This window comes from Odocoileus virginianus, chromosome 34, assembly GCF_023699985.2.
Source record: "Odocoileus virginianus isolate 20LAN1187 ecotype Illinois chromosome 34, Ovbor_1.2, whole genome shotgun sequence".
Taxonomy (NCBI): Eukaryota; Metazoa; Chordata; class Mammalia; order Artiodactyla; family Cervidae; genus Odocoileus; species Odocoileus virginianus.
Genome location: NC_069707.1, coordinates 13,393,211 through 13,420,741, shown reverse-complemented (window position 1 = coordinate 13,420,741; position 27,531 = coordinate 13,393,211). Strand labels below are relative to the sequence as shown.

The 27,531-nt window shown below is 41.0% G+C and overlaps 1 protein-coding gene across 4 annotated transcripts in view; it reads right to left on the bottom strand.

Annotated features, from left to right (window-relative positions):
- Window positions 1-27,531, bottom strand: part of RGS17 (regulator of G protein signaling 17) — a 105,443-nt gene that overhangs the window by 17,889 nt on the left and 60,023 nt on the right. For 2 of the 4 annotated variants that reach the window (XM_070461450.1, XM_070461447.1), the window contains exons 2-3: window positions 21,089-21,232; window positions 258-347 (exon numbers count right to left, since the gene is read on the bottom strand). In XM_070461450.1, the coding sequence (XP_070317551.1) occupies window positions 258-347; window positions 21,089-21,207 (209 nt within the window). In that variant the 5' untranslated portion in view covers window positions 21,208-21,232. The remainder of the gene's footprint in view (window positions 1-257; window positions 348-21,088; window positions 21,233-27,531) is intronic. The other 2 variants (XM_070461449.1, XM_070461448.1) reach the window with 2 other exon arrangements.

Genomic DNA, 27,531 nt, shown 5'->3' with positions numbered 1-27,531 from the left:
TAATTCATGTATCAATCATTATTTTTGGAAAGAGAAGGATAAACTCAAGCAATGTTTTAGCCAATAGTTGAACAGAGCTAATAGAAAGAGTGATAAAAAGGAGCTGCAATCGCAAAACAAGATCTCCCAGACGGAGTGAGCATTCATTTCCCAAAACTGTTTTGAGAAGTACCGGGAAGCAAGAGATGATGGTTAGGCCCTGGGCAGAGGTGAACAGAACAGACACACGAGACACAATTACAGCAGAACTCACTCACCATTCCTCTAGGACCTGGATACTCTCCATCTTTGTGGTGTGAGTGGGTCTTCCTGCATTTTCCCCTCTTTCTTCATTCCTAACAGTGAGGCTGTAATGTAGTATAACACTTTATTTTGTCAAGGGAAAACCAGTTATTTAAAGAAAAGAAAAAAAATGTTCTAGGAAAACACTTTATGGAAGAATTTTATTGTCAACTATGTGAGCGTATTCAGGGTACAAAAGGAACAGCACCATTTTTAAATGACAGCTAAGCACACGCCAATGAAGGGAAAGAGAATTATCATTTAATAAAGCAAACCACAATCTCAAGAATGGGTGCTGTTACACCTTCTGACTTCATCCTTGCAAAATCTGAATTACTTAAAAGCTTTGCGACACCCTATGTGATTATATGCTTCAAAATTTGATAAATATCATTATATTACTCTTTGGAGTAATGCTATTTTGACTTGTGGTTAGTTCTAGTCTTGGTTTGATTTCAGCTGATTCTCCCCCCTTGATAGTTCTGCAGACCAGGCTTTCTGTGATTCTTCCCATCATTCCTCCACCCACTCAAGTTTGAGCGACAGCATTTGTATTTGACTTTTTCTTTGCCCTTTCATCTCTTCAAGTAAAGCTACAATAATCCTAGAGGAAAAGCTGGTTACTTTGAGGGTCTGAATAGGAGAGCATTGGGTGGGAGGCCTTTCTGTGTCTCTGGGACATAAATTTGGGAATTCTATAGGATTATAGGAACTAGGTTATTGATATTTTCTCCCAGAAATCTTGATTCCAGCTTGTGCTTCATCCAGCCCGACATTTCGCATGATGTACTCTGCAAATACGTTAAATAAGCAGGGTGACAATATATAGCCTTGATGTACTCCTTTCCCAATTGGAACCAGTCCATTGTGCTGTGTCCAGTTCTAACTGTTGCTTCCTGACCTACATACAGATTTCTCAGGAGGCAGGTAAGGTGGTCTGGTATTCCCATCTCTTAAAGAATTTTCCAGAATTTGTTGTGATCCACACAGTCAACTGAGTGACTGAACTGAACTGGTAGAAACTAGGATAATCCCAGGGGCTTTACTAACCCAGAACAAGAATAAGAATTCTCTGATTCAGGTAAATGAGCCAAGTAGCGCTGTGGCTCCAGGTGTAGACAACGTGATGGGGAGGTTATGGGCAAACAGGAAGAAGCAGGGTGGAGAGAATAACTCAGTGGCCTGGGAAAAGTCAAGCTACTGAATCAGCCAACTGATCCCCTCTGTCTAGAAGCCAAGAAGCTTCTCAGGAGCCTATCAGAGAGCAAAGGAAGTTGGGATGACACCTCGTTCAGTCGTTCAGTCATTATTTATTCAATATGGGGAAAGAGAAAACATTATTTTCTAGTGCTTATTATGTGCCAGGCACTGTCTTTTTACCTTTAATTTTACTCTCCCCATTTTATAGATGATCAACAAGAGGCACAGAGTTGTCTATTAGTCGCTCTGTAGTCTCTGATTCTTTGTGATCCCATGGACTGTAGCCAGCCAGGCTCCTCTGTCCATGGAATTCTCCAGGCAAGAATACTGAAGTGGGTTGCCATTCCCTTCTCTAGGGGATCTTCCTGACTCAGGGAACGAAGCTGGGTCTCCTGAATTGCAGGCAAGCTCTTAGCTACCAGTGAAGTCCAGCTGGCCCAAAGGCAGGCACTAAATAGGCAGTATGATTGGAATTTGAACCCAATTCTCCTAAACAACCCTATAACTGTTATTGAGTGCCTGTATCTGTTATTATGAATCATGCTCTCTGATAGACACTACAGCAATAGACTATGTGAATGTAGAAAAGTGTCACTAAATACGGTTGTAGCTTAGTGCACAAAGGCTTCCAGTAATTAGCTGTTGTTCATCTGGAACATCTGGGAAAGGAAATTGAGACAATGTCTCATTAATTCATTCTCAGCTGCCAGGGTGAGGATGGGAGAAGGTAGCAAAGATTTGAAGGCAAAGGAGTCAATCTACAACTGAAAGTGAGACTAGATGGAAAATTGAGTCAGAGAGAACTTTCAATACCCTGAGATAAACAATAATGGAAAAGAATCTAAAAAAGAATGTATATATACAAGCTTGCGTGGATGATCAGTCACTCAGTCGTGCCCAGCTCTTTGCAACCTCATAGACTATAGCCCGCCAAGCTCCTCTGTCCATGGAATTTTCCAGGCAAGAATACTGGAGTGGGTTGCCATTTCCTTCTCCAGGGAATCTTCCTGATCTAGGGATCGAATCCATGTCTCCTGCGTCTCTGTGTGTGTGTGTGTGTGTGTATGTGTATACATAAATCACTTTGCTCTATAGCAAAAATCAGCACAACATTGTGAATCAAATACAATTAAAAAATGTAATCCTCAAAAAAAGAAAGTGGACGATCTGGAGAAAAGAGAAACCTATAGGAATTAGCAAGGACAGTCAGAAAAAGGACACCTCAATGAAAACAGTCATAAATAAATTCAGTTCTTCTCTATCAACTTCTAGGGAAAGTGGCAGATTTTACTGGTGTAGAAAACCTCCTACAAAGGTAGTGTGGCCCAAGGAATTCTAGCCGATTGTCACTCAAATGTTCAGAAAACTGAAGCATGCCCTGCAGGGAGGCAGAAATTCTTGACAGCTCTCAGCCTTCAATGTAGGGGAGGCCGAGGAAGTGGTGAGGTGGGATTCAGAGAGCCCCCCAGTTGGTTGGGGGCTGCCTGTGGGGGCTGTGAACAGGCCTGCAGGTCAGGAATGTGTTGGAGGAGTCATTCACTTCTCCAAGTGTCTTTGAGGAACAGTGCCTCTCTGGAATTTGACATATTTCCAGTAATGATGGGAAAGTGGGTGGGGGAGGTAGGAATACACCATCGATAATATCACGTGGAATTTCCTGGGAGAAGCTAATGATGGGAAATGCATAAAATATGCAATTTAGGGTGAAAGTGAAAGTCGCTGTTGTGTCCGACTCTTTGCAACCCCATGGACTACACAGTTCATGGAATTCTCCAGGCCGGAATACTGGAGTGTGTAGCCTTTCCCTTCACCAGGGGATCTTCCCAAACCAGGGATCGAACCCAGGTCTCCTGCCATTGCAGGGGGTTTCTTTACCAGCTGAGCCACAAGGGGAGCCCACAACTTAGGGGGTAAATTCTAAATAGAAAGATCACATTTAAATAGAAAATTAGTACACATTCTGCCAAGCTTCACCGAGCTCTTAAGTATGTGTGCACACATGGGGGGGGACTATAAAAATATTAGGACATGAGGTTGCTTTGCTGATTAAATAGTAAACCCCTTAAGAAGTTATTTTGGTTACATTTCCACACTGTGTCCTATGGAGTATGCTACATCGATGCAGATATCCTTAATTTCCACAACATCTGTGAAAAAAAAATGTGTTCTCCATTGCGTCTCTGCTGGAGAGCAAAAAATCTGGACTCCACACACGATTCATAAGTTTCTGAACATGAATTCTGGCTCCTATGTCTGTTTCTGTGATATTTACAAGCATCCCAAATGCCAGCATATTAAAGTGATCATTATGAAATATTGGGCGGTGTGTGTATCTTTTATTTCCACAGATGGTAAAATATGGACACACATTTGTACTAAAACTACTTATAATAGACATTCCGTAAGTGCCTAACTGTTCACCATTTGCTCCATATCTTTTTTTCATTTTTATTTTAGTTTTGGCTGTGTCGGATCTTAGTTGCAGCAAATTGGATCTTCTGTTGCTGCACTTGGGTTTAGATCCCTGGCATGTGGGATCCTAGTTCCCTGACCAGGGATCAAACCTGTGTCCTCTGCATTGCAAGGCATATTTCTAACCCTGGACCACCAGGAAAGCCCCTTGCTCCATTTCTTGCTCTTGTATTGGACACAACATAGCCCTGCAGAAAGAAATTGACTTTTAGCAATCAACGTGTCCTTTTTAATCAACTGCCTTTTAGGACCCTTCTCTAAAAACTGGTTTCAAAGTTTCAATTATCAAGAACTACTGATAATGCCATTTTAAAAGATGAACAGAAATGGAGAAAATGGCAGAAGACTTGGTACTAGACTGTTTTCCATCTATGTCTTAGACATGTCTGTCCCAAATTTCACTAGGTCCTACTCTAATTAATACAGTCAGTGTTTTTTTTTATTAAGGTAATAAAATACAGGACATATTTGCTCTGAATCAACATATGCGTATAATACGTGCTTTAAAAAGCTCTAAAAAGAAAAAAAAAAACAGTCATGAGGGGTCACATGGAGACAAGTTCTTTTTTCACTTTTACACTGCTCCTAACATTTTAAACTAACATTTCCACTTTTTAAAACAGCTCAAAGCCATTGAGGAGAACAGAATGCATAAACGATGCTCACCCCGGAGTCTTGATCAAAGCTTAAATATTTTATGGGAGAAAATGCCAGCAGTCTATGCTAAGCATATTAAAATGAGCATATAAAATCCCGTTAAGAGATTTTTTTCAAACAGTGACTTTAGGAAGAGAAGTACATTTGGTATATTTTAGAAAATAAGGAAATATGTCCTTTTTATGTGTGGGTGGGTTTTTTGTTTGTTTACAGAGACGTTTGGATAGTGGGGTGGGGAAAATATTACATCCTGCCCTTGATCTAGTTTACCTACTTGTTCTTCATCACGGCTATGTGTGGGGCCTATTTTGGAAGAGGATCTACTTTTTTTTTTTTTTTTTTTAAAGAAAAACAACTGGTTCTTAGGGAGAATCCTTGAACTGGTTGTAAATAAGATGAAAACTTTATAGTAGCCCTGTTAACTCTGAGATAAAGGCTGACGACAAAACCACATACGTCTTTATACAAACCATCCACTGAGGAATTGATCAGATGTTTCAACTTTATACAGTATGAGGAATTGATCAGATGTTTCAACTTTATACAGTATGACATCAAGTCTCAAGAAAGAATCAGTCATTGGTAAAAGGAGCTCGTTATCTTGACGTTCTTACACTGTGCTATCAGCTTTTTCTTTATGTGTAACACTTCAACCTGAAATTTCCTAGTGCAAAAAGGGAATCAAATTCCTTCAGGTTCTGGAAAAGAATTGGTAAGTTATTCTTTAAACGTTTCATTTTTCTCCATCAAAACATCAGGGTAAACCAATACTACAGCTTTCCTTAGGAGTCAAAGACGATTTACAAATGTCTATGAGACACACGATTTATGCAAGAGCGTCTGAGTTGGAAAGTCAAGATGAACGAGACAGGCTCTGAAACTGAGGCGTCCGCCAGGTAAATGGGCATCACAGGGCATTTTAGTGAGGGTTGGGATACAGGTGTTTGCCAGATGGAGACCGAGACGAAGGGAAGTCCAGGCAGTGGGGGGGGGAAGCGTTGTGCAGAGCTGTGAAAAGGCATGACATCAACACAGAACAAAGTCACAGATCAGGTGTTTCAAGACGGGAGCGATAAATTAGAACAGGCAGCAAGGCGTGATTAGGTGATGAGCCAAGAAAACAATGAGGTGGAATCCCAATCTCAGATAGATCTCCTTTAAGATGATTTTGGCTTTCCCAGCTTTATTTTCCCTGCTCACAATGGGAACACAGACTAACCACTTGCAGCACAAAGGCAAATTATTACACATGCTTAATTCAGTTCAGTTCAGTCGCTCAGTCGCATCGGACTCCTTGCGACCCCGTGGACTGCAGCACGCCAGGATTCCCTGTCCATCAAGGGAAAGGCAAACTGACTGCATATTTAAATGACAATTAAAATGACTGCATATTTAAATGACAAGTTTATCTGAGTTTACCCTTTCAACTTGAGAGAATAAACCCTTACACTTTGCTGTCATTACACAACCCTTTCTCATGCAACACCTTACCATTTCTTCCTCACAACAGTCCTGGAAATAAGCAGGGACTTTTTTTTTTTTAATTAATCCTTCCCATATGAGTCAAGGTGGACTTACTGAATACCCACAACTAAAACATATCAAGCCTAGCACTGGAGCTCATGCCATCCGCCCTGTTTCACACTCATTCTTTTTTTTTTTTTTCCCCCATTTATTTTTATTAGTTGGAGGCTAATTACTTTACATCATTACAGTAGTTTTTGTTTCTTGCTGTGCAGAGTTTCTTCTCTTGATATAGAGGAATGAATCGTGGCATTTTACCTTTTCAGGTATTTACAAAATGGGTTGCTCTTCAGTGTTTGGAAGGGGTAAAACCTCTTCTCGCACACCCTCTCATCACAGCTCTCAGTCTCTAGTAGGTATTGCCCGGAGGACTGAATATGCAATAGATGTTGGCAAGGAGTAACTTCTCAGTTCCCTGGAACTTGAGACTGCCAGGAAGGAAGGAGCTGTTCTAGAAGCTCTGACAACAAAGCCTGATGAAGGAAAGAAGAGGTGACGCCACTCGTGACCACAGAACAAGGGTTGCTCCTGCAAGGAGCCTCCCTGGGATGTATTGATACAACTCACTCCCAGCAGCAAAGACAACTTTGGGGAGAAGTGGATTCGGAAGGGACAAAGGCACCAATGCATTGCCTAGAAGACTATTAAAAGGAAGAAAACTAATAGAAATAAGCGAAAAAAAAATGTAATTTCGGGGAGGGGGGGAGGAAGAAAAACGGGAGGCGAAGGTGCATAATAACCATACACCCTCTACCACTTCAGACAAATACAAATCCAGTTATAATCAAACCTACGACTTGAACCTTATCTCCTTCCTTTCTATATTCTGGTGAAACAACCTGTTTTGAATGGGGTGTGTGAGGATGGGAATGGTGGTTAGAAATGTGTGTCTGGAAAGGTTATACAAGACTTGTCCCCAAAAAACATTGCCCCTAGAATTACTCCTCCTATTTTTCATAATGAGGTATCATATATTATAAAACAAATGTTTCATCTGGCTTAACCTTTTATTTCATTGAGTTAAACCTCTCAAAAGTAAAATAATCTGCTACTAACACTCTGTCCTCTAGAGGGCAGTGTTTCCTTTATAAACAATGTTTTCATCAACTCAGAATAAAAAAGAAAAAAAGGAGAAAGTTTCTGAGTTTACCCTTATTTGGAAAAAAAAAAAATCTATCCTTATATGTATGGGGTTTTCATAATTACATCTTTCTAGGGACTTTGAAAAGAGTCATCAAATTTTCTGTGAGTGAAATAAACTCAAAAGCGATAAATTTAATCTTGGGAGGTGTGTATAATTATACCTAGTTTTCCTTTTTGCTACTTAGAAAGTGTTCTGGATACTTCCCATCATAAGTCATTTAACTTAGGAGTATTTTAGTCTTAAAAAAGGGTCAGGCATAATCCTATTAACATTGTAGTTATTCTTCCCAATGATAAGCTGTTTGAACTCTTAATATGTCTCTTGCTGGGGTAATATGGCCTAAAGATACATTCTTAGAATAAATTAATTAGAAAATATTTTAAACTACCACCAGGCCAGAGATATTTTTTTTTCCTTAAAATGTGTTCAAAGAACCATTGTGAAAGTGGATCCCAAAGGATTTCAATGCCAGTTTGGGCTGTATGTTAATCGCTTCTTTTGCTGCAGGAAACTAAAGACAAAATCACTTCATCTACTCACACTTGGTCTCTTTGTTACCAAATTCTCTCTACACCTGCTTCTGCTTAAAAAGATAGGTTTCCAAAACTCTCTTTTTCTATTGCTATTAAATCTTTGTTTCTATCGGTATTAAATATTTATTTCTATTAGTATTAAATTTTTATTTTATTTATTCCTATTGGTATTGCATTTTTATTTTTATTTCCATGTATTTTAAGTTTATGGACATTCAATTGCTTTAGGATGCCAACTGCATTTAACAAGTTATAACCTGGGTAAAATCTGCATCTACTATGTCAGTTTATGTTTAGTTAAATAACTGAAGCCTCCTATTTGGCATATATAGTGTTTCTTTTTTATCCCCCTTAAAATTAAGAGAATTACAGGATTGAATATTTAGATGTATTTTATATAATATATGCCGCCCATTAGAATCCTTGACTTCAGTTCTCAGGTTGACTGAAACCCTATTTTAAGCTCTTCCTTCAGCCCACTGTAATTTTCGCTGTAAGTCATAATTAAGTTAGTGGATGCTTCTGTGGGAAAGCAAGTATCTAGGATGTGAAAATACCAACTGGACTTTTATTGAGTTAGTAGACACTGTTATTAAAATGGCATGTAATCACCCATGTCCTTAAATGCTTCAGTTAAGTTGGAGTCAGGCTTCTCGTTTTAGTTAACGCGTGTGTCTATCATAAAAAGCAGAATGAAAAGGTTAAAACACCAGTTGATACTCAGAAAAACATCTGCTAGCCGTCACTTACCCATCCATGGCATTCATTCCCTCCCAGGGATTTTCCAATTACTGTGTGTGTGACTATGTGCGGAATGAGCATCCCTGAGAACAACTATGATTGAAGGTGATAATCCTGATCTTTGGGGAGACTTACTTAATCTCAGGACATGATAAATTTAGAACACTCTGGGTATCAATGAGTGTGCGGTCCCTGCTCCATAGAACTCAGGGAATGCTGAGTTCTATCTGTACTCCTTTCTACAAAAGTTGAGGAGAAAGGACCAGGGATACCCAATGTAGAAAATAGATTCTGTTGCATTAACTGAGATACAAACAGAACATGCTAAGCACACAGTGGCCAAATTCTACGAAATCTGAAAATTTCCTGTCAGCCTGAGACTTGCAACTAATATCTACCAATAAACAATTATTCAGGGGTTCCCTAGAAAGTACTGAACCCTAAAGTAACAGGTATAGGTATGTTGTGAATCCCGTCTTAACAGATGAAGAGACTGAAGCTCAGAGAGACTGAAGTGAAAGTCGCTCAGTAGTGTCAGACTCTGAGACATTAAGGACTGTACACTCCATGGAATTCTCCAGGCCAGAATACTGGAGTGGGTAGCCTTTCCCTTCTCCAGGGGATCTTCCCAACCCAGGGATCAAACCCAGGTCTCCCGCATTGCAGGTGGATTCTTCACCAGCTGAGCCACAGGGAAGCCCCCGAGAGCCTGAGAAACTTGCCAAATATTTCATAGTCATATGTTATAAAACCAGGCCTCATCCAGGCCTAATTCCAGGGCGGTTTTCTTCCCTCTCCCTTGCTGCTTCTTTAAAGGAGGCTTTATATGAGGAAGGCATGTTTTTAGACTTCGTGTGTCATCTTTAAATACGGCCAGGCAACACCTATTTCAAATGAAGCACACGGAGTTATTATACGACTATTACTTATGGAATTGGTCAATTAAAAGTTTCTGTGCTTTTTTTCTTTATACAAAAAAGTAGCGATGAAATATACTTTCTGCTTAGGAGCACATGCTCCCAGGCATGAAAGTGAAAGTGTTAGTCGCTAAGTCATGTCAGACTCCTTGTGACCCCATGGACTGTAGCCTGCCAGGCTCCTCTGTCCATGGAATTCTCCAGGCCAGAATACTGGAGTGGGTAGCCATTCCCTTCTCCAGGGGACCTTCCCAACCCAGGGATCAAACCCAGGTTTCACACACTGCAGGAGAATTTTTTACCATCTGAGTCACCAGGGAAGGCCCCCAGGCATGAGATGCATTTTAATAAAGACAGGAATTTTGTGGTATCGAAAATGGTCGTATTTATGAAACCCAATGAGGCAGAATTATTACACAATCAACTTCATATGTGCAAGAAGTGGATTTTATTGTCTTATCTGACAAGTAATTAGGAATTCTTCTTTTTCTTAGATTATTTTTTATGTGGACCATTTAAAAAATCTTTATTGAATTTGTTACAATATTTTATGTTTTTGTTTTGTTACAATGTTACATTTTGTTACGTTTTATGTTTTGGTTTCTTGGCCTTGAGGCATGTGGGTAGGATCCTAGCTCCCTGACCAGGGATCAAACCTGCGTCTCTTTCATTGAAAGGCAAAGTCTTAACCACTGGACTGCCAGGGGAGTCCCCATTAGTCATTCTTGAGTGACGTCCTGAGACAGCAGGCAGATTTTAGTAGGTTTACCAGGCCTAGACCTAAAGAAGCTAAACCTAAAAGAAATAAGAAAGAGTTCCATCGAGAGAGACGAAAATAATATTAATTTTAATCAGATGTAGGGAAACTATGGCATTTTCCAGATAAGCAAGAGGTAGCAAAAATGTCATGACTTTAGTTTTCATATTATTCTTGATTTGAAGAGGCTGGTGTGGGGTGGAGGAGACAATTCTTAAATATCGTCCAGGTAGCTAATAGTATTCGGCTAGGATTTACAAGGGCTGGATTTCATCTTGTTTTAGAAAATGAATAATTTGATTAAATCAGAAAGGGAACCCCGGCTTCCCTCAACTTGAGTCTTCACTCCAAAAGACTGGGGTGTCTCAGAGCCTTTGCAAAGGGGTGCACTCGGAAGCTTTTCTCTCCAAACGCTTCCTCCTCGTGCACCTTAAGGAGAGTTTGATTCTCAGAGTTCACTGGTCACCTCCCGGTCGACCAGACAAGATGTTTTACGATCCTTAGCCCTTTGGGCCACCCTGCTGTGTTTGTAGCATCCCTCATCCCCTTCTGTGTGAAACTCCCCATTCTCTGGGCGGCTGTGCCGGCCCTGGGCCGTGTGTTGTATGTCACCTCCCAGACCATCTCTTCTGTCTTCTGCGTTTACAGAGCTGCCCTGCTCTCCCCTGAAAGGCTGGGGTCTTTCCTGAGGTTTCAGCCTGTAGCTCACCGCTCTTCATGCTAGGGCATCTTATCTCCTGTCTACTGTGTGCCGATGACTCCCTGCTCGTTCTGTCTAATCAAGACCTGCCCTGTGAGCTTCAGCATCATTTCCACAGAGAATCCTCGGGCACCACCCATGCAGTGAGTCCAGCTGGGCCTAACTACCTCCTCTTCCAACACGCTCCCCGCTCTCTGAAGGCTCCATCTCTCTACACCGGCTAAGGCAGCTCGCCTCTACCACCACCACGGGGCCAGGTCAGGGTTGGCAGCCCCCACCACAAGCTCTGAGGCTTCTACCCTCTGACCCTTCCCTCCCCACCCCCGCTTCATCCTCGCTCCCCTCTGAGATTCCTCCCCAGCTCCTCACACTTGGACTCTCCCCTCTCCATCTTCCCTTCCCCATCACGGGAACCATAACGCAGGTGACCCCGCAGGCATCCTCAAGGCACCAGCAGGACACGTGTCGCTGGTTCCTCCCTGACCTCAGGCTGTGAGCACCTGACCTTTCTGGCTGGCTCTTGCTTTCTTCTAGCCAGAATTAACTTAAATCTTTCTCCATTCTTTTTTGGTTCATGCTTTCTACTCTTTTCAACAAGACTAGGTATAATATTTTCATCGAGTATTTTATTTTCTCCATACCCATCTTTCCACTGATGGTCTAAGCACTGCAAATGTGACTCAGAAAAAAAAATATACATTTATAGTAAAGAAAGAGTTGAAAAGGAATGGATAAAGAAGATGTGGTTCAGAGAAATGCAAATCAAAACCACAATGAGGTACCATTATACGCCAGTCAGGATGGCTGCTATCCAAAAGTCTACAAGCAATAAATGCTGGAGAGGGTGTGGAGAAAAGGGAACCCTCTTACACTGTTGGTGGGAATGCAAATTAGTACAGCCACTATGGAAAACAGTGTGGAGATTTCTTAAAAAGCTGGAAATAGAACTGCCATATGACCCAGCAATCCCACTTCTGGGCATACACACCAAGGAAACCAGATCTGAAAGAGACACGTGCACCCCAATGTTCATCGCAGCACTGTTTATAATAGCCAGGACATGGAAGCAACCCAGATGCCCATCAGCAGACGAATGGATGAGGAAGCTGTGGTACATATACACCATGGAATATTACTCAGCCATTAAAAAGAATTCATTTGAATCAATTCTAATGAGATGGATGAAACTGGAGCCCATTATATAGAGCGAAGTAAGCCAGAAAGATAAAGACCATTACAGTATACTAACACATATATATGGACTTTAGAAAGATGGTAACGATAACCCTATATGCAAAACAGAAAAAGAGACTCAGATGTATAGAACAGACTTGTGGACTCTGGGAGAAGGCGAGGGTGGGATGTTTCAAGAGAACAGCATTGAAACATGTATATTATCTAGGGTGAAACAGATAACCAGCCCAGGTTGGGTACATGAGACAAGTGCTCGGGCCTAGTGCACTGGGAAGACCCAGAGGGATCAGGTGGAGAGGGAGGTGGGAGGGGGGACTGGGATGGGGAATACATGTAAATCCATGGCTAATTCATTTCAATGTATAACAAAAACTACTGTAATGATGTAAAGTAATTAGCCTCCAACTAATAAAAAAAAAAAAGAAATTAAAAAAAAAAAAAAAAGAAGATGTGGTTCATCTATATAATGGAATATTACTCAGCCATAGAAAAGAACAAAAGCATGCCATTTGCGGCCACATGGATGAACGTAGAGATTACCATGCTAAGTAAAGTCAGACAGAGAAAGACAAATTTTGTATGATACCACTCATTTGGAGAAATTAATTTAAAAAATGATATAAATGAATTTATTTATAGAATAGAAACAAACTCACAGATTTTGAAAACAAACTTACCAAAGGGGGAATGAATGTTGGGGGAGGGAAAAAATAGAGGAGTTTGGGATTAACATACACACAACTACTGTTAATATATATAAAATAGATAATCAACAAGGATCTACTGGATAGCACAGGGAACTCTATTCAATATTCCCTAATAACCTATATGGAAATAGAATCCGAAAAAGAATGAATAGATGCATATGTATAAATGAATCACTATGCCTCACACCTGAAACTAATATAGCATTGTAAATTAACTACGCTCCAGTACAAAAAAAAAAAAAAGAAAGAAAGAAAAGAATGGAATGCCTTTAATGGCAAAGGATCAAGGAATCCTGATGGGCAGTTTTCCAATAGATAGCACTCAGAGGTAACACAGATTGGGCAGAGGCAGCCTCAATACCGAATTTTTCTGGAGGGTGACCTGAGGAGTAAAACCAAATATTCATGTCTAGATTCAATTGCTTATTAAGAGTCTATTCCCTGTCACATTGAGGCAGGGAAAATCCCGTGAAAGCTAATGACATCAACAGTACCAGGCAATAATCAGCCTTCAACTTTAAATGAGTGAATGAACAAGGGCATGGCTTAGAGAAGGTCTATAACCCCAGTGCCCAATTTTTGGTTTTGTATATATGACCTGGGAAACCTGGGTTCATTTTGGTACAAGTCTTTTGACTGTGTGTGTTTATAGATCATGATAAGCTATAGAAATTTACTGATAAAATGTACCCATGACATGGTGAGACAGAGTCTCAAAACTACAATTCTTTGCAAGTAATGTTTTTGACAGTCTGGTTGCCAGTCCTTTGGAAGTCCTATGCAGTAAACCTGTGCTCCCATGGGAGATGAATCAGGTCTCTGAGGGTGACAGGCAGAGAAAAGGCTGCTTTTTCACCGGGGCCTCAGATGAAATGACTCAACTGGCATGTGTGAGCGGATTTATTTCCAGGGGGGTGGTTTCTTTACCATGGAGCAGACATGGATTTTGTTTTTCCTTTCAAAAAATATCCTTTGGCTTTTAAAGCATGCTTTTTAGTATTTCCACTGGCAAAGAGCTAACGTGTGACAGTGCCAGAGGATAAAATAGGACATTATTTTTGCACTGTTTTGAATTATACGGGCTGTGGTACTTGTTAAAAATGGAGGGAGGGGGTGACCAAAAGTATGTTGATGAAGTGTTTAAGGTTCCCTTAGTCAGATCTGTTCCATGGTCTGGAAACCAGCGTGTCAAATGGGATATAATTTTAACTTTCACAGGGCTATTTAACACATTCATGTTTTGACCAATTTCTCCTGAGAAGAATGGAGAATATCCAATGCAGTGGACCAAATATCATAGGCAGTACACAGGGATTGTGAACTTCATTTGAAAAGTTTTAGTTAATATAATTCTTGAAGAGTTTACAAAGTAAAAAGCTTTGGAACTGGTTCATATCCAGCCTGGAAATGAAAAGTTTAGAAGTGTCATCTTAAAGTGGACAAAACAATGGATTGGGATATGAACAGACTTGCATTTTAGTTCCCCTACTGGCAAGAATGGGGCTTCCCTGGTGGCTCAGAGGGTAAAGCGTCTGCCTACAATGCGAGAGACCTGGGTTGGATCCCTGGATCGGGAAGATCCTCTGGAGAAGCAAATGGCAACTCACTCCAGTACTCTTGCCTGAAAAATCCCATTGACGGCAAAGCCTGATAGGCTACAGTCCATGGGGTCACAAAGAGTCGGACACGAGTGAGTGACTTCACTTTCACTGGCAAGAATACACAGAAGAACTGTACAAAAAAGATCTTCACGACCCAGATAATCATGATGGTGTGATCACTCACCTAGAGCCAGACATCCTGGAATGTGAAGTCAAGTGGGTCTTAGAAAGCACCACTACAAATAAAGCTAGTGGAGGTGATGGAATTCCAGTTGAGCTATTTCAAATCCTGAAAGATGATGCTGTGAAAGTGCTGCACTCAATATGCCAGCAAATTTGGAAAACTCAGCAGTGGCCACAGGACTGGAAAAGGTCAGTTTTCATTCCAGTCCCAAAAAAGGCAATGCCAAAGAATGCTCAAACTACTGCACAATTGCACTCATCTCACATGCTAGTAAAGTCATGCTCCAAATTCTCCAAGCCAGGCTTCAGCAATATGTGAACCATGAACTTCTAGATGTTCACGCTGGTTTTAGAAAAGGATCATTGAAGAAACAAGAGAGTTCCAGAAAGACATCTATTTCTGCTTTATTGACTATGCCAAGGCCTTTGACTGTGTGGATCACAATAAACTGGAAAATTCTTCAAGAGATGGGAATACCAGACCACCTGACCTGCCTCTTGAGAAATCTGTATGCAGGTCAGGAAGCAACAGTTCGAACTGGACATGGAACAATAGACTGGTTCCAAATAGGAACAGGAGTAGGTCAAGGCTGTATATTGTCACCCTGCTTATTTAACTTATATGCAGAGAGCATCATGAGAAACGCTGGGCTGGAAGAAGCACAAGCTGGTATCAAAATTGCTGGGAGAAATATCAATAACCTCAGATATGCAGATGACACCACCCTTATGGCAGAGAGTGAAGAGGAACTAAAAAGCCTCTTGATGAAAGTGAAAGAGGAGAGTGAAAAAGTTGGCTTAAACTCAACAGTCAGAAAACTAAGATCATGGCATCTGGTCCCATCACTTCATGGCCAATAGATGGGGAAACAGTGGAAACAGTGTCAGGCTTTATTTTTTTTGGCTCCAAAATTACTGCAGATGGTGATTGCAGCCATGAAATTAAAAGATGCTTACTCCTTGGGAGGAAAGTTATGACCAACCTAGATAGGATATTAAAAAGCAGAGACATTACTCTGCCAACAAAGGTTCATCTAGTCAAGTCAAGTCAAGTTTTTCCAGTGGTCATGTATGAATGTGAGAGTTGGACTGTGAAGAAGGCTGAGTGCCGAAAAATTGATGCTCTTGAACTGTGGTGTTGGAGAAGACTCTTGAGAGTCCCTTGGACTGCAAGGAGATCCAACCAGTCCATCCTGAAGGAGATCAGTCCTGGGTGTTCATTGGAAGGACTGATGCTGAAGCTGAAACTCCAATACTTTGGCCACCTGATGCGAAGATCATGGGAGGGATTGGGGGCAGGAAGAGAAGGGGACAACAGAGGATGAGATGGCTGGATGGCATCACTGACTCGATGGACATGGTTTTGGGTAAACTCTGGGAGTTGGTGATGGACAGGGAGGCCTGGCGTGCTGTGATTCATGGGGTTGCAGAGTCGGACACGATTGAGCGGCTGAACTGAACTGAACTGAACTGTTCTTAAGGGGCTTAGTAACAGCAGACAAGTCTCAGTTGCCTTATCTGTCAAATCAGACATGCAATTGTCCAAATACTAGTTTTTAGCAAGGCCATTTTTATTTCAAACAAAATCCTGTATTTTAATTTGATGAGTGGAAAAGCTAAATAGAGAACCATTCCCTTGGATACTGTCAGTAGGGAGCTTGGGACCATAGCCAGGACACTCCTCACCCAAACCCCCGGAATCATCGTCTCACCATCACACAGAAGCAGGAGGAGTCAATGGAACATTCTGGACACATAGTATCTGAAATCTGTGGAGTTCTCATCTTTTAGGAGTAAACACAGAAATCAGTGTTGCTTGCTAGGACACCCCCAGGAGTAAAGGAGAATTAAAACAGAAGTGGGTTAGCACCTAGAGATTTCCTTAAAAAAAAAAAAAAAGTCTGGGTTATTTTAGTATAGCCTCTGGAGTTAGGGGAGAGTTCATGCAACAGTTTGGAAATTAGGTTTAAGCTCGCAGTGCATTCTGAAAGCTCTCCCTTTCTACCTTCTTTCTGAGGCACGTCGTTTTGTTAGCATGCGGCAACACACTTTCGCAGGTGTCTGCATGATCTCATGGATTCACACTGTGAGTGGTTTTGTAATGAGTCCACATCTTTAAAAGGATTCTTTCTCACCAAGAAAAGGGAAGGGGGTTAACTACCAGAAGAGTCAGGTCACTCTTTTTGAATCCTGATATAAGGGGAAACATTGTTTTGAGAAATACTGAACCTCTAGACGTGTGGTCCTAACAACACTGTCCTGGCTGGGAACAGCTGGGTCCCCGGTGCAGAAGGGCTTGTGAGTTTACAGGCTGGCTGCGTGATGGCCAAGACTCCGACATCTGTGGCTTATTTGTGTAACACAGCTTAAAGGAGCTAAACCTCACTCCTTTGGTTTCTCTTCTTGAAATGGGGGGCACTGGGGAGAAGAGGGAGATAGGTGGATTTGAGGAAGGAACTGAAGTGGTTCCTTGACAAGGACAGAGGACATCATGAAGTAGTCCTAATTTTTGAGATTTTTGAAGGAAAATATGGGAATATTCAGTAGTCATGTATTTATTCCCTTGATCATTGCCCCAAACAAAGCATAGTGGTAATTTATAAGGACAGAAATAAATTTAAGTGTGAGAGAGGAGCTGACGATGAAACGCGAAAGAGAAATGCAAATCTGAGGAAAATACTAAGTTGTTTAAAAAAGCTATAACATGGGAGACTCGAGTGAGGAATTTATATTTATTACTAGACAGAGAAATTTATTTTCTTGGCACTCTATTTCCTTAAAAGGAGGTAAAATCAGCTACATGACAACTGTTCCTACTTCAGAATGATGGTTATGTCAGACTTTTTTTGTACCTAAATTACATTTTTTAGCGTTTCTTTTTGTTCTATTCCTTTGACCTAGCCTGGAAAACTTGAAGAACATTTCTTTCTATTCTCCCTCTCTAATAAGCTTTGACAATTTCTTGCCCTAAACTCAAAGTATAAAAGTTATGATATTTAAAGAATGGATGGGTAAAGGACATCTCCATTTATGAAGAGATAACAGTTCCAATTAATATCCAATTTAAGCATCATTCTTTTTTTTAAAAAATAGTTGCTTACATTAGAAACTACCTGTGTGTACTCAGTCACTCATCCGTGTCCGACTCTTTGTGACCCCACGGACTGTAGCCCACCAGGCTCCTCTGTCCATAGAATATTTTAGGCAAGAACACTGGAGTGGGTTGGCATTTGCTGTTGGAGTGAGTTGCCATTTCCTACTCCAGGGGATCTTCCTGACATAGGGAATTAACCTGAGTCTCTGGCATTGACAGGTGAATTCTTTACCACTGTGTCACCTGGGAAGCCTCCTTACTACCTTGATCTTAGCCAAAACGCTGAGAAGCGATTACATATTATTTATCAAAAAAAGAAGACTTGTACGCTTATGGACTGTGCATTTTATGACCTAGACTTGGGTATCCATGACTCACTGATAGCAAATACAGTTCTTGACAACAATGTTCTCTCATCTAAAACTGATAGAATGCTCATCCAAGGCACCATAGGTTTAGGGTCTAAATATCAGGTTGGCCAAAAGATTGCTCAGGTTTTCTGTCAAAACCCAAAAGAACTTTTTGGCCAATCCAATACTTGTCACCCTAGAGGTGTGGAGAGTTATTGCAGCTTCCAAAAACTAATTTGTTCTCCATCCACGGTCTGTGTTCTGAGATAATCTGATGCTCACGAGCTCTCATTGACTATTTTGCTTAATGTGCACCTGAAGAATTAATAAAAGCAAGTCTTGCTAAATATCTGAAGGACAGATAAAAGCAAACTGCACGAAACATCTGTTTGACAACAAAGATTACAAAACTTCAGTGTTTGGTATTTTAATACTGAGGCAATTCAGAAATGAGTTCCTGCAGGCAAATACACTCAATTACTAATTAGTGGAACATGGCACAGAGCAAGTGAGAAACAGAAGTCTAATTCTCAACAGGATGTAACAAAATATTTGCAATGTTTTATACAGACTTTAAAACAGTTTTCCTTTCCAAAAAATAATTTTTTTGGTATTATATCCACAAGCTGACATTAAAAAACAATGCATTATTTGAAGCTAGGTCTTCTTTAAAGAGTTTTTATTCTTCCAATATGGAATGTTCCATAGCCCAGTAACCAACTCTTATTAAACGCACACTATGGGTCAGGCACTGTTCTCAGCTAGTATGTGTTTTATCTCATTGAATGTTTAAAAGGACCTTATTAGGTAGGGATTCTTATCACTGTCATCTGATAGATGAAAAATCTGAAGACACTAAGCAACTTGTTGAAGGTCAAACAGACAGTGACAGATGAAGAGCTTGAACCTAGGCAGGCTGACTCGATGCTTTCGAACTGTGGTGCTGAAGAAGACTTCTGAGAGTCCCCTGGACAGCAAAAAGATCAAACTAGTCAATCTGAAAGGAAATCAACCTTGAATATTCATTGGAAGGACTGATACTGAAGCTGAAGCTCTAATACTTTGGTCACCTGATACAACGAGCCAACTCATTGGAAAAGACCCTGATGATGGGGAAGATTGAGGGAAGGAGGAGAAGGGGACGATAGAGGATGAGATGGTTGGATGGCATCACCGACTCAATGGACATGAGTTTGAGTAAACTCTAGGAGATAGTGAAGGACAGGAAAGTCTGGTGTGCTGCAGTTCATGGGGTCACAAAGAGTGGAACATGACTGACTGAACAACAAGTCTGACTTCAGAACCACCATATTAAGTCACTCCCCCATAATTCATGGATTAAAGCCAGAGCTAGATGATCTCTTGAGGAACGAGACAGAAAAAAAATTTACACAATTGCATTGAAATACTTTCCTCTTCTAGAACTCTCTTTCTTCCATCTGAAATACTTAATTTAAGGCTTAAGGATGAAAGAAAAAGGAATCGTAGCATGACTTTTCCCAACAAGGAATCATCATCTGGGAAGCAATTTTGATATTTATAAAAATTATTTTAAACCTTCTAGATTGCTGCAGTATCGGATAGTTTTCTGGAAATGAAGTCTCTTAGAGAGGTGGGCAACGGCACCCCACTCCAGTACTCTTGCCTGGAAAATCCCATGGACAGAGGAGCCTGGTAGGCTGCAGACCATGTGATCGCTGGGAGTCGGACATGACTGAACGACTTCAGTTTCACTTTTCACTTTCATGCATTGGAGAAGGAAATGGCAACCCACTCCAGTGTTCTTGCCTGGAGAATCCCAGGGACAGGGAACCTGGTGGGCTGCCATCTATGGGGTCGCACAGAGGCAGACACGACTGCAGTGACTTAGCAGCAGCAGAGAGCTGGGAGTGTGTTCAACACCAAGGCTGCCACTGGAGCATCACATGTTTCATCTTCTGTTTTGGCCACTGTGATAGATTCTATGCCACTAGATTATAGGACCAACCTCCAAGGATGTTGGAAACTGTAGCGATCATGCACAAGAAGATGAGTCCAGCAGCTGGGCCTTGCTTTGTGGTTTTGAAACAGGTCGGGGAGATCCAGAAGACCATTGCTATCCCAGAAGATCCAGCTATGAACTGGATCTTACAGGACCCTGAAACGTGTGGTTCTATGGAAATATGCGGTTTTATGAAAATTAAGTCTAGCATGGCCCCTCCAACCTCCCAAGGGAGGTCATCTTTGTAAATCTCGGAATTCTGGGTCCCACTGATTTTCTTATTTGAAGACACTTTGTGGATTTGGAATGGAAACGGGTTTTCCGAAGTGCCCGAATCATGGACATTTAGCACTAGACAGTACCTTGAGAATCAACTTTAACTCTTCATCACTTCGCTAGTGAGGAAACCACAAACCAGAGATTACAACTTGAATGTCCAAGAAGCTGTCAGTGACAACAGTGCAATGGTACAGGTTCTCTGGGTCTAAGTTCAGAGTTTTTAACAAACTGGCTTGACCTTCATACTCATCATAGCCCCTGGCCTTTTAGATTTGTGGGCATGAGTCTGTGGCACTTCTTTCTCTATCCTTTTTAGTAGTCTGTGGCTGAGGTTCCTACTCAAATCTGCGACAGAACAGTCAATCTCTCATGAAAGAACATAGACCAAAAACACTACATGGATACAATACTGCTAGAGATTACCTTAGTGTTCTGGCACCTTCTATAATATGGGAGAATGTTGTTTACTGTTCAACAAATACACAGCCACCCATCTGATTTTTTACCCATACCTTTAAGAAGCACGGGTGGAAAAAGTCATGATACAAAACAATTTTTCATTCTTTCCTACCAATTTCAGTGTAGATTCCGAGGAAGTGTTCTATTTTGCTTAGGGAAAGGTGTGCATTAAACCAATGATCATCTCCCATAACTGCTGCTTGTAAAAGGAATATAAAGACAGAGAAGTGCCTATGTGCCAAGGGCTGACACGTGTGTGCAGGCCAGTTATGACGCAGCTCAGGTGTGGTGTCAGCCAGATGAGAGGACGTACCAGGAGCAGCTGCAGCAACAGCACCAACAGAAGCAGCATGTGTTGCTGGGCCTCTGGTTTCCAGGCGCCTGAGACACAGAAGGCGCTTCCTCATTCTGCGACTGCTGCCTTTTTCGCATTGCAGCTACTGCCGCGCCCAGCTGGCTGAAAGAAGAGAGAACACAGGAGAGTGGAAAAAATTACAAGGGTAAACTGCCGCTGCTGAAGGAAGCAGACTTTAGTTAAGGGGTCGGGGAGAAGACAGTTGGAGAAAAGGTAAACACGAATAAGCTTTCACAGTCACGATGCCAATTCTCCAGACATTTTTTTTTAGGCGAATGTTCTAAAAACGTTGGGGACAGACTACCACCATTATCGGCTGCGTACAATCGCAGTTAAGTGTTGCCACGCAATCCAAATCAGTTGGGAAGGTAAATATGATAAGGTTTGAAAATGTACTTTTCACTTCCTTCTTTACTGAAGGATGACTACACCTGCTTTCCTTTATGGACACCTTTGCATGGTTATAGTGGGTGTGAGTAACTCTTTTCTCCACTGACGTTTACAGTAAGGTTATATAAGTTTACGAATCATTGTGGCAAGGTTTCTAACTCTATAACACAGTGAAGAAGAACAGTTTGATTTTGGCCCTCCCTTACCTTTTTTTTTTTCCCCCCTCATCTCTTTTTAAAACATACAAACTCCTTTGTGGCACTTCTGGCTCACCATCCAGGGACTTGATAACACTGGCAAAATTCCTTATTCTGGTAGGTGGCCCTGTTGCAAATGCATCAGCTCCCTTTCCTCCAGCACTCAAAATTTATTTTCATTTAGTAGATACTTGTGGAAAAATAAAAACTTATCAAACCCACAAGAATCATTTTAGTGGAATTTATATATCATGGCAGATAAGAAAAATGCTGGGGTACAGACCGTCCTACCAGTGACCTTACTGGGTAGGGTGAGTGGCCACATATTATAAGCCAAGTGAGCTGCCACATATTTATAAGGCCAACTCTAATCCAAAAGTTATTTATGATAAAAAATAAGTGAAGTTGCTCAGTCATGTCCAACTCTTGGTGACCCCATGGACTGTAGCCTACCAGGATCCTCAGTCCATGGGATTTTCCAGGCAAGAATACTGGAGTGGGTTGCCATTTCCTTCTCCAGGGGACCTTCCTGACCCAGAGATTGAACCCACGTCTCCTGCATTGCAGGCAGATGCTTTACCGTCTGAGCTACCAGGGAAGCCCATGATAAAAAATAAACTTTTATTTTATTAGACTAAAATAAAAGATAGCATAAACTTCTAGACAAGGGAATGATTCTACTGAATAGTATTTTCACAAATATGTAATGTATGCAAACCACACATATATATTATCATATGTATGACTATGAACAATACTTGTTAATAACATAAAGTACTTTGGACTTCTTTAGCATTGTGATCTCATGCTTTAAAAAACATTTTCAGTTCTGAATACAATGATAGATACTTTAAAAAATACCATATTCTTTTTTTATTATGTTTTATTGGAGGATAATTGTTTTACAATGTTCTGATAGTCTCTGTCATACATCAATATGAATAAGTTATATAGATATAGATATAGATATAGAGATGTATATTTCCCTTCCCTCTTTAGTCTCCCCCTCCCCACCCCACCCCCTCTAGGTTATCTCAGAGCACCAGGCTTGGCTCCCTGTGTTACAATAGCTGCCTGCTAGTTATCTACTTTACACATGATAGTGTATATATGCCCGTGCTACTTTCTCAAGAGCAACCCTCTCCTTAGACCAGAAACAGACCAGAGAACCACAATGGTAGATCAACAGGGGTAAAGTCGCAGTAATTTTGTAATTCAACTTGGGAACAGAAGGGGCAAAGGCTCCATATTCTATTGGGGTAAAAAATGCTCCACTGTGAGTAGTGGAAGACCAGAGTTCAGGTCACCTGAATAAAATCAGGGGTGGTGGGTCTGTCATTCATAAAAAGACGCTGAAAAACTATCTGTACTATCAAGGGTACCTAGCTTCAGGAGTGAGAGGATGCACAGAGAAACCACCTGACCTGACCTAGGCCAAGCAGCCCACAGGTTCTGTGACCAGGTTAAGGATATCTCCAAAACCATTGCTGGATGAGAGAAAATCCTGAGATGCCAGTGAAAGGGCTACTTTGAAACTGAAGGCCTTGAGGGACTATAGGAGATAACTGAGAAGCATTATAAAGAATGAGTGAGGAATACACCTCTTAGTGTGTTGCCTGAAAGCAAAAAATCCAATTAACACTAAAACCCAGAAAGTCACTCAACAATCATGAGATGACTATACTCCTGATCAAAGGCAAATAATAGAATCATGCAAAATTAGTTTAATGAGCATATGTTTAACATAAACAATATGACAAAGGAAAAAACTGTTCATAGAAGAGAACAAGAAATTATAAAAACAAATATAGGCAAAAGTGAAACAAAATAGACAAAAATGAAAAATGGAAAATGTAGAAACAAACAACATAGCCATTAAAAAGATTCAAATGAAATAATGTCTTCCCATAGCAACCCCCAGAAGAATAAGTGTCAAGGACTGCACTCAGAATTCAACAAAAAGAGAAAAGATGAAACATATAAAAGGGATTTGAGACAAGTATAGCAGTAACACTGAAAGATTCCAGTATGTGCCCAACAAGATTTTTATCATAAGGAAAGAATGAACAGAATGTCAGGGAAGTATTTTTAAGGAAGTTTTATTGGAAGAAAAAACAAAAAACAAAACCAAAAAGACTTACAATGAAAGAGCATACCACATGCTTTAGCAGGATTAATAAAATCCATACATATATGCATTAAAATATAATCACAGGACTCTAAGATAAAGATATAATCTGAGTTACCCACAGAGGAGTAACAAGGACTGACAGAAGAATAGCCATAGCAATCAGACACGAAAAATAAAAGACTGAAATTGGGGACTTACCTGGTGGTCCACTGGTTAAGAATTTGCCTGCCAATGCAGGGAACATGGATTCGATCCCTGGTCTGGGAAGATTCCACATGACGTGGAGCAACTAAGCCCATGAGCCACAACCACTGAGTCTGCGCTCCACAATGATTGAGCCTGTGCTCTAAAGTCTGTGAGCCACAACCACTGAGCCCGTGTGCTACAATTACTGAAGTGTGTCTAGAGCCTGTGCATTGCAACAAAGAATAGCCCCCACTCACCGCAACTCGTGAGACAGCCTGGGCAGCGACGAAGACCCAGAGCAACTAAAAATGAAATTCAAATTGGAAGAGAAGAGGTGAAGTGTCATTGGATGCAGACGAATATGATATTATATATAGAAAACCCTAAAGACTACACATGAAAACTACCAGAACTGAATAAACAAATTCAGCAAGGTAAGAATCTGCCTGGAATGCAGGAGACCTGGGTTCGATTCCTGGGATGGGAAGATCCCCTGGAGGAGGGCATGGCAACCCACTCCAATATTCTTGCGTGGAGAATCCCCATGGTCAGAAGAGCCTGGCGGGCTACAGTCCATTGTGTTGCAGACTCGGACATGACTGTGGAACTAAGCATGACACAGTACACAGCAGGATACAAGATTAACATGCAGAAATCTATTGCATTTCTTTATGCTAACGATGAAATATCAGAAAAAAAAAAAAACCCTTAGGTGCATTTCCTTCCTGTGTGTCATGATAAACAGTGATGCTAAAGGTAATTCACTGTGGTTTACTTACAAATACAGAAAGAAAAATTTGTATGTCTGTTGTATTTTTCTTTTCTAGAGTTCACCAATCAAGTTTTAAGCAAAACAAATTTTAATGTTATGCAAGTGAAAAAAGGCCAAAAAAAAAAAAAAAAAAAAGCTTTGCAAAATGATTATGTCTACAGACTGAAACAGTCAAATACTTTTGAATAGGTGGAGGTCATTCCTTCTTCCTTCTCTTCGACTCCATAGGGAGAAAGACTGTCAAGAGATCACTTACTTTCAAAGATAGAGGAGAATGAAGTAGGAGAAATTCTCCTTTACAAACAAGAACACACCTGTGCACAACATTGGGACTTCAGGCTTTGTAAAGTGTGCAGCCCCAGGAGGACGCAGGATCCAGGGGCAGAGCAGGGCTAGGAGCAGGCGTGGTGGCATCTCAGACTGCTCCCCTCACACTGGCCGACTTGAAAACACTTCATTTAGGGCTTTCCCTGTGGCTCAGTAGTAAGGACTCTGCCTGACAATGCAGGAGACAGAGGTTTGATCCCTGGTCCGGGAAGATAATACATGCAGAGCAACCGAGCTCATACGTCACAACTACTGAGCTTGTGCTCTAGAGTCCAGGAGCCACAACTATTCAAGCCCTCGGGCCCTTAAGCTCAGCAACAAGAAAAGCCTCTGCAGTGAGAAGCCTGCTTACAACTGCACAGTAGCCCCTGCTCTCCGCAAAAAGAGAAAGCCCACGAAGCGACAAGACCCAGCACAGCCGAAAGCAAATAAACAAATTAAAAAACAAAAATACTTCATTTAGTTCTCACTGAGGTTCTGGGAATGCTGTTATGGAATAAGATTAATGGCTCTAGCATCTTCATTTCCCCCTCCACGGCTTAGGCAAATTTATTAACAAGCAAAACCCATAAATCTAGATCGTGATCAGAGAGGGCTTTCCTTCTGTTGTGAATTAATTGTATCTGCCAAGAAATGAAGAGAAAATTCTGATCTCACTTCCAGTTGTATACAATTTTATCCCATGTTGCGCCTTCCATTTTTTCTGGATGAGGTACAATGATCAAAACCATCCTTATGCAAAAAAAAAAAAAAAAAAAAAGCAAAAATCAACATGCAGAACTACAGCAAACCAAAAAGTTTCTGCACATCAAAATGAAAAGTCAGTCTACAGAATGAGGGAAGTATTTGGGGACAACAGGTCTGATATGGTCCCCAAATATTTCCCCCATCCTGTAGATTGACTCAGTGGTAAAGACCCCACCAGCAAGGCAGGAATCACTGGAGTTGTGGGTTCGACCCCTGGGTCAGGAAGATCCCCTGGAGGAGGAAATGGCAACCCACTCCAGTATTCTCGCCAGGAAAATTCCCTGGACAGAGGAGCCTGGTGGGTTACAGTCCATAGGGTGGCAGAGTCAGACATGACTGAGCGACTGAGAACATATGTCTGATAAAAGGTTAATTTGCAAAATATACAAAGAATTCCTACCATTCAATAACAAAAAGACAAAAAAATCCGATTTGAAAATGGGCAGAGGAATTGAACAGACATGTTTCCAAAGGAGACATACAAATGGCCAAACAGATGGCAAGATGCTCAGCATCACTAATCATCAGGGAAGTGCAAATCTAAACCATAATGAGATTATCACCTCAGACTTATTAGAAGGGTTATCATCAAAAAGATGAGAGATAACAAGTATTGTCCAAAAATGTAGAGGAAAGGGAACCCTTGTGGGAATGTAAATGTGGGAAACCTTGGTGGGAATGTAAATTGGTTCAGCCACTAGGGAAAACAGTACGGGGGTTCCTAAAAAAATTAAAAAGATTACCATATGATACAGCAATCCCACTTCTGAATATATGTCCAAAGGAAATAAAAACTGGATATCAAAAAGATATTTGCATTCCCATGTTTACTGAGGCATTATTTACAAAAGCCAGGATATGGAGATGATCTAAGTATCCATCGATGGATGAATGAATAAAGATGTGATATATATATACACATACAAAAATGGAATATTATTCATGGACAGTTCTTGAGGGCATTATGTTAAAGACGATAAAGCAGACAGAGAACAAATATTGTATGGCATCACTTATATGTAGGCTTCCCAGGTGGTTCAGTGGTAACAGAATCTGTCTGCCAGTGTAGGAGAGGCAGGAGACACAAGTTCGATCCCTGGGTTGGGAAGATTCCCTGGAGGAGGAAACGGCAACCCACTCCAGTATTCTTGTCGGAAACTTTTATGGATGGAGGAGCCTGGTCGGGTACAGTCCATGAGGTCACAAAGAGTTGGACAGGACTGAGCGACTGAGCAGGCATGCACTACTTATATATAGAATTAAAAAAAGTTGAATTCATAAAAACAGAGAATAAAATCACAGGTACCAGAAACTGGGGTGTGGGGGAATTGGGAAGATGTTGATCAAAGGGTATAAACTTGAAGTTAGAAGATGAATAAGTTCTTCTTCATAGAACATGAAGAGCTAATGCATGGCACCGTGATTATATTTAACACTACTATATTGCCTATTTTGAAGTTGTTAAGAGACCAGAGGATGAGATGTTTGGATGGCATCACCGACTCACTGGACATGAGTTTGAGCAAACTCCAGGAGATGGTGAAGGACAGGAAACCTGGTGTCCTGCAGTCCACAGGGTCACAAAGAGTCAGACATGATTGAACAACTGACGATGAAGAAGAGACTTGGTCTTAAATAGTCTCACCATTAA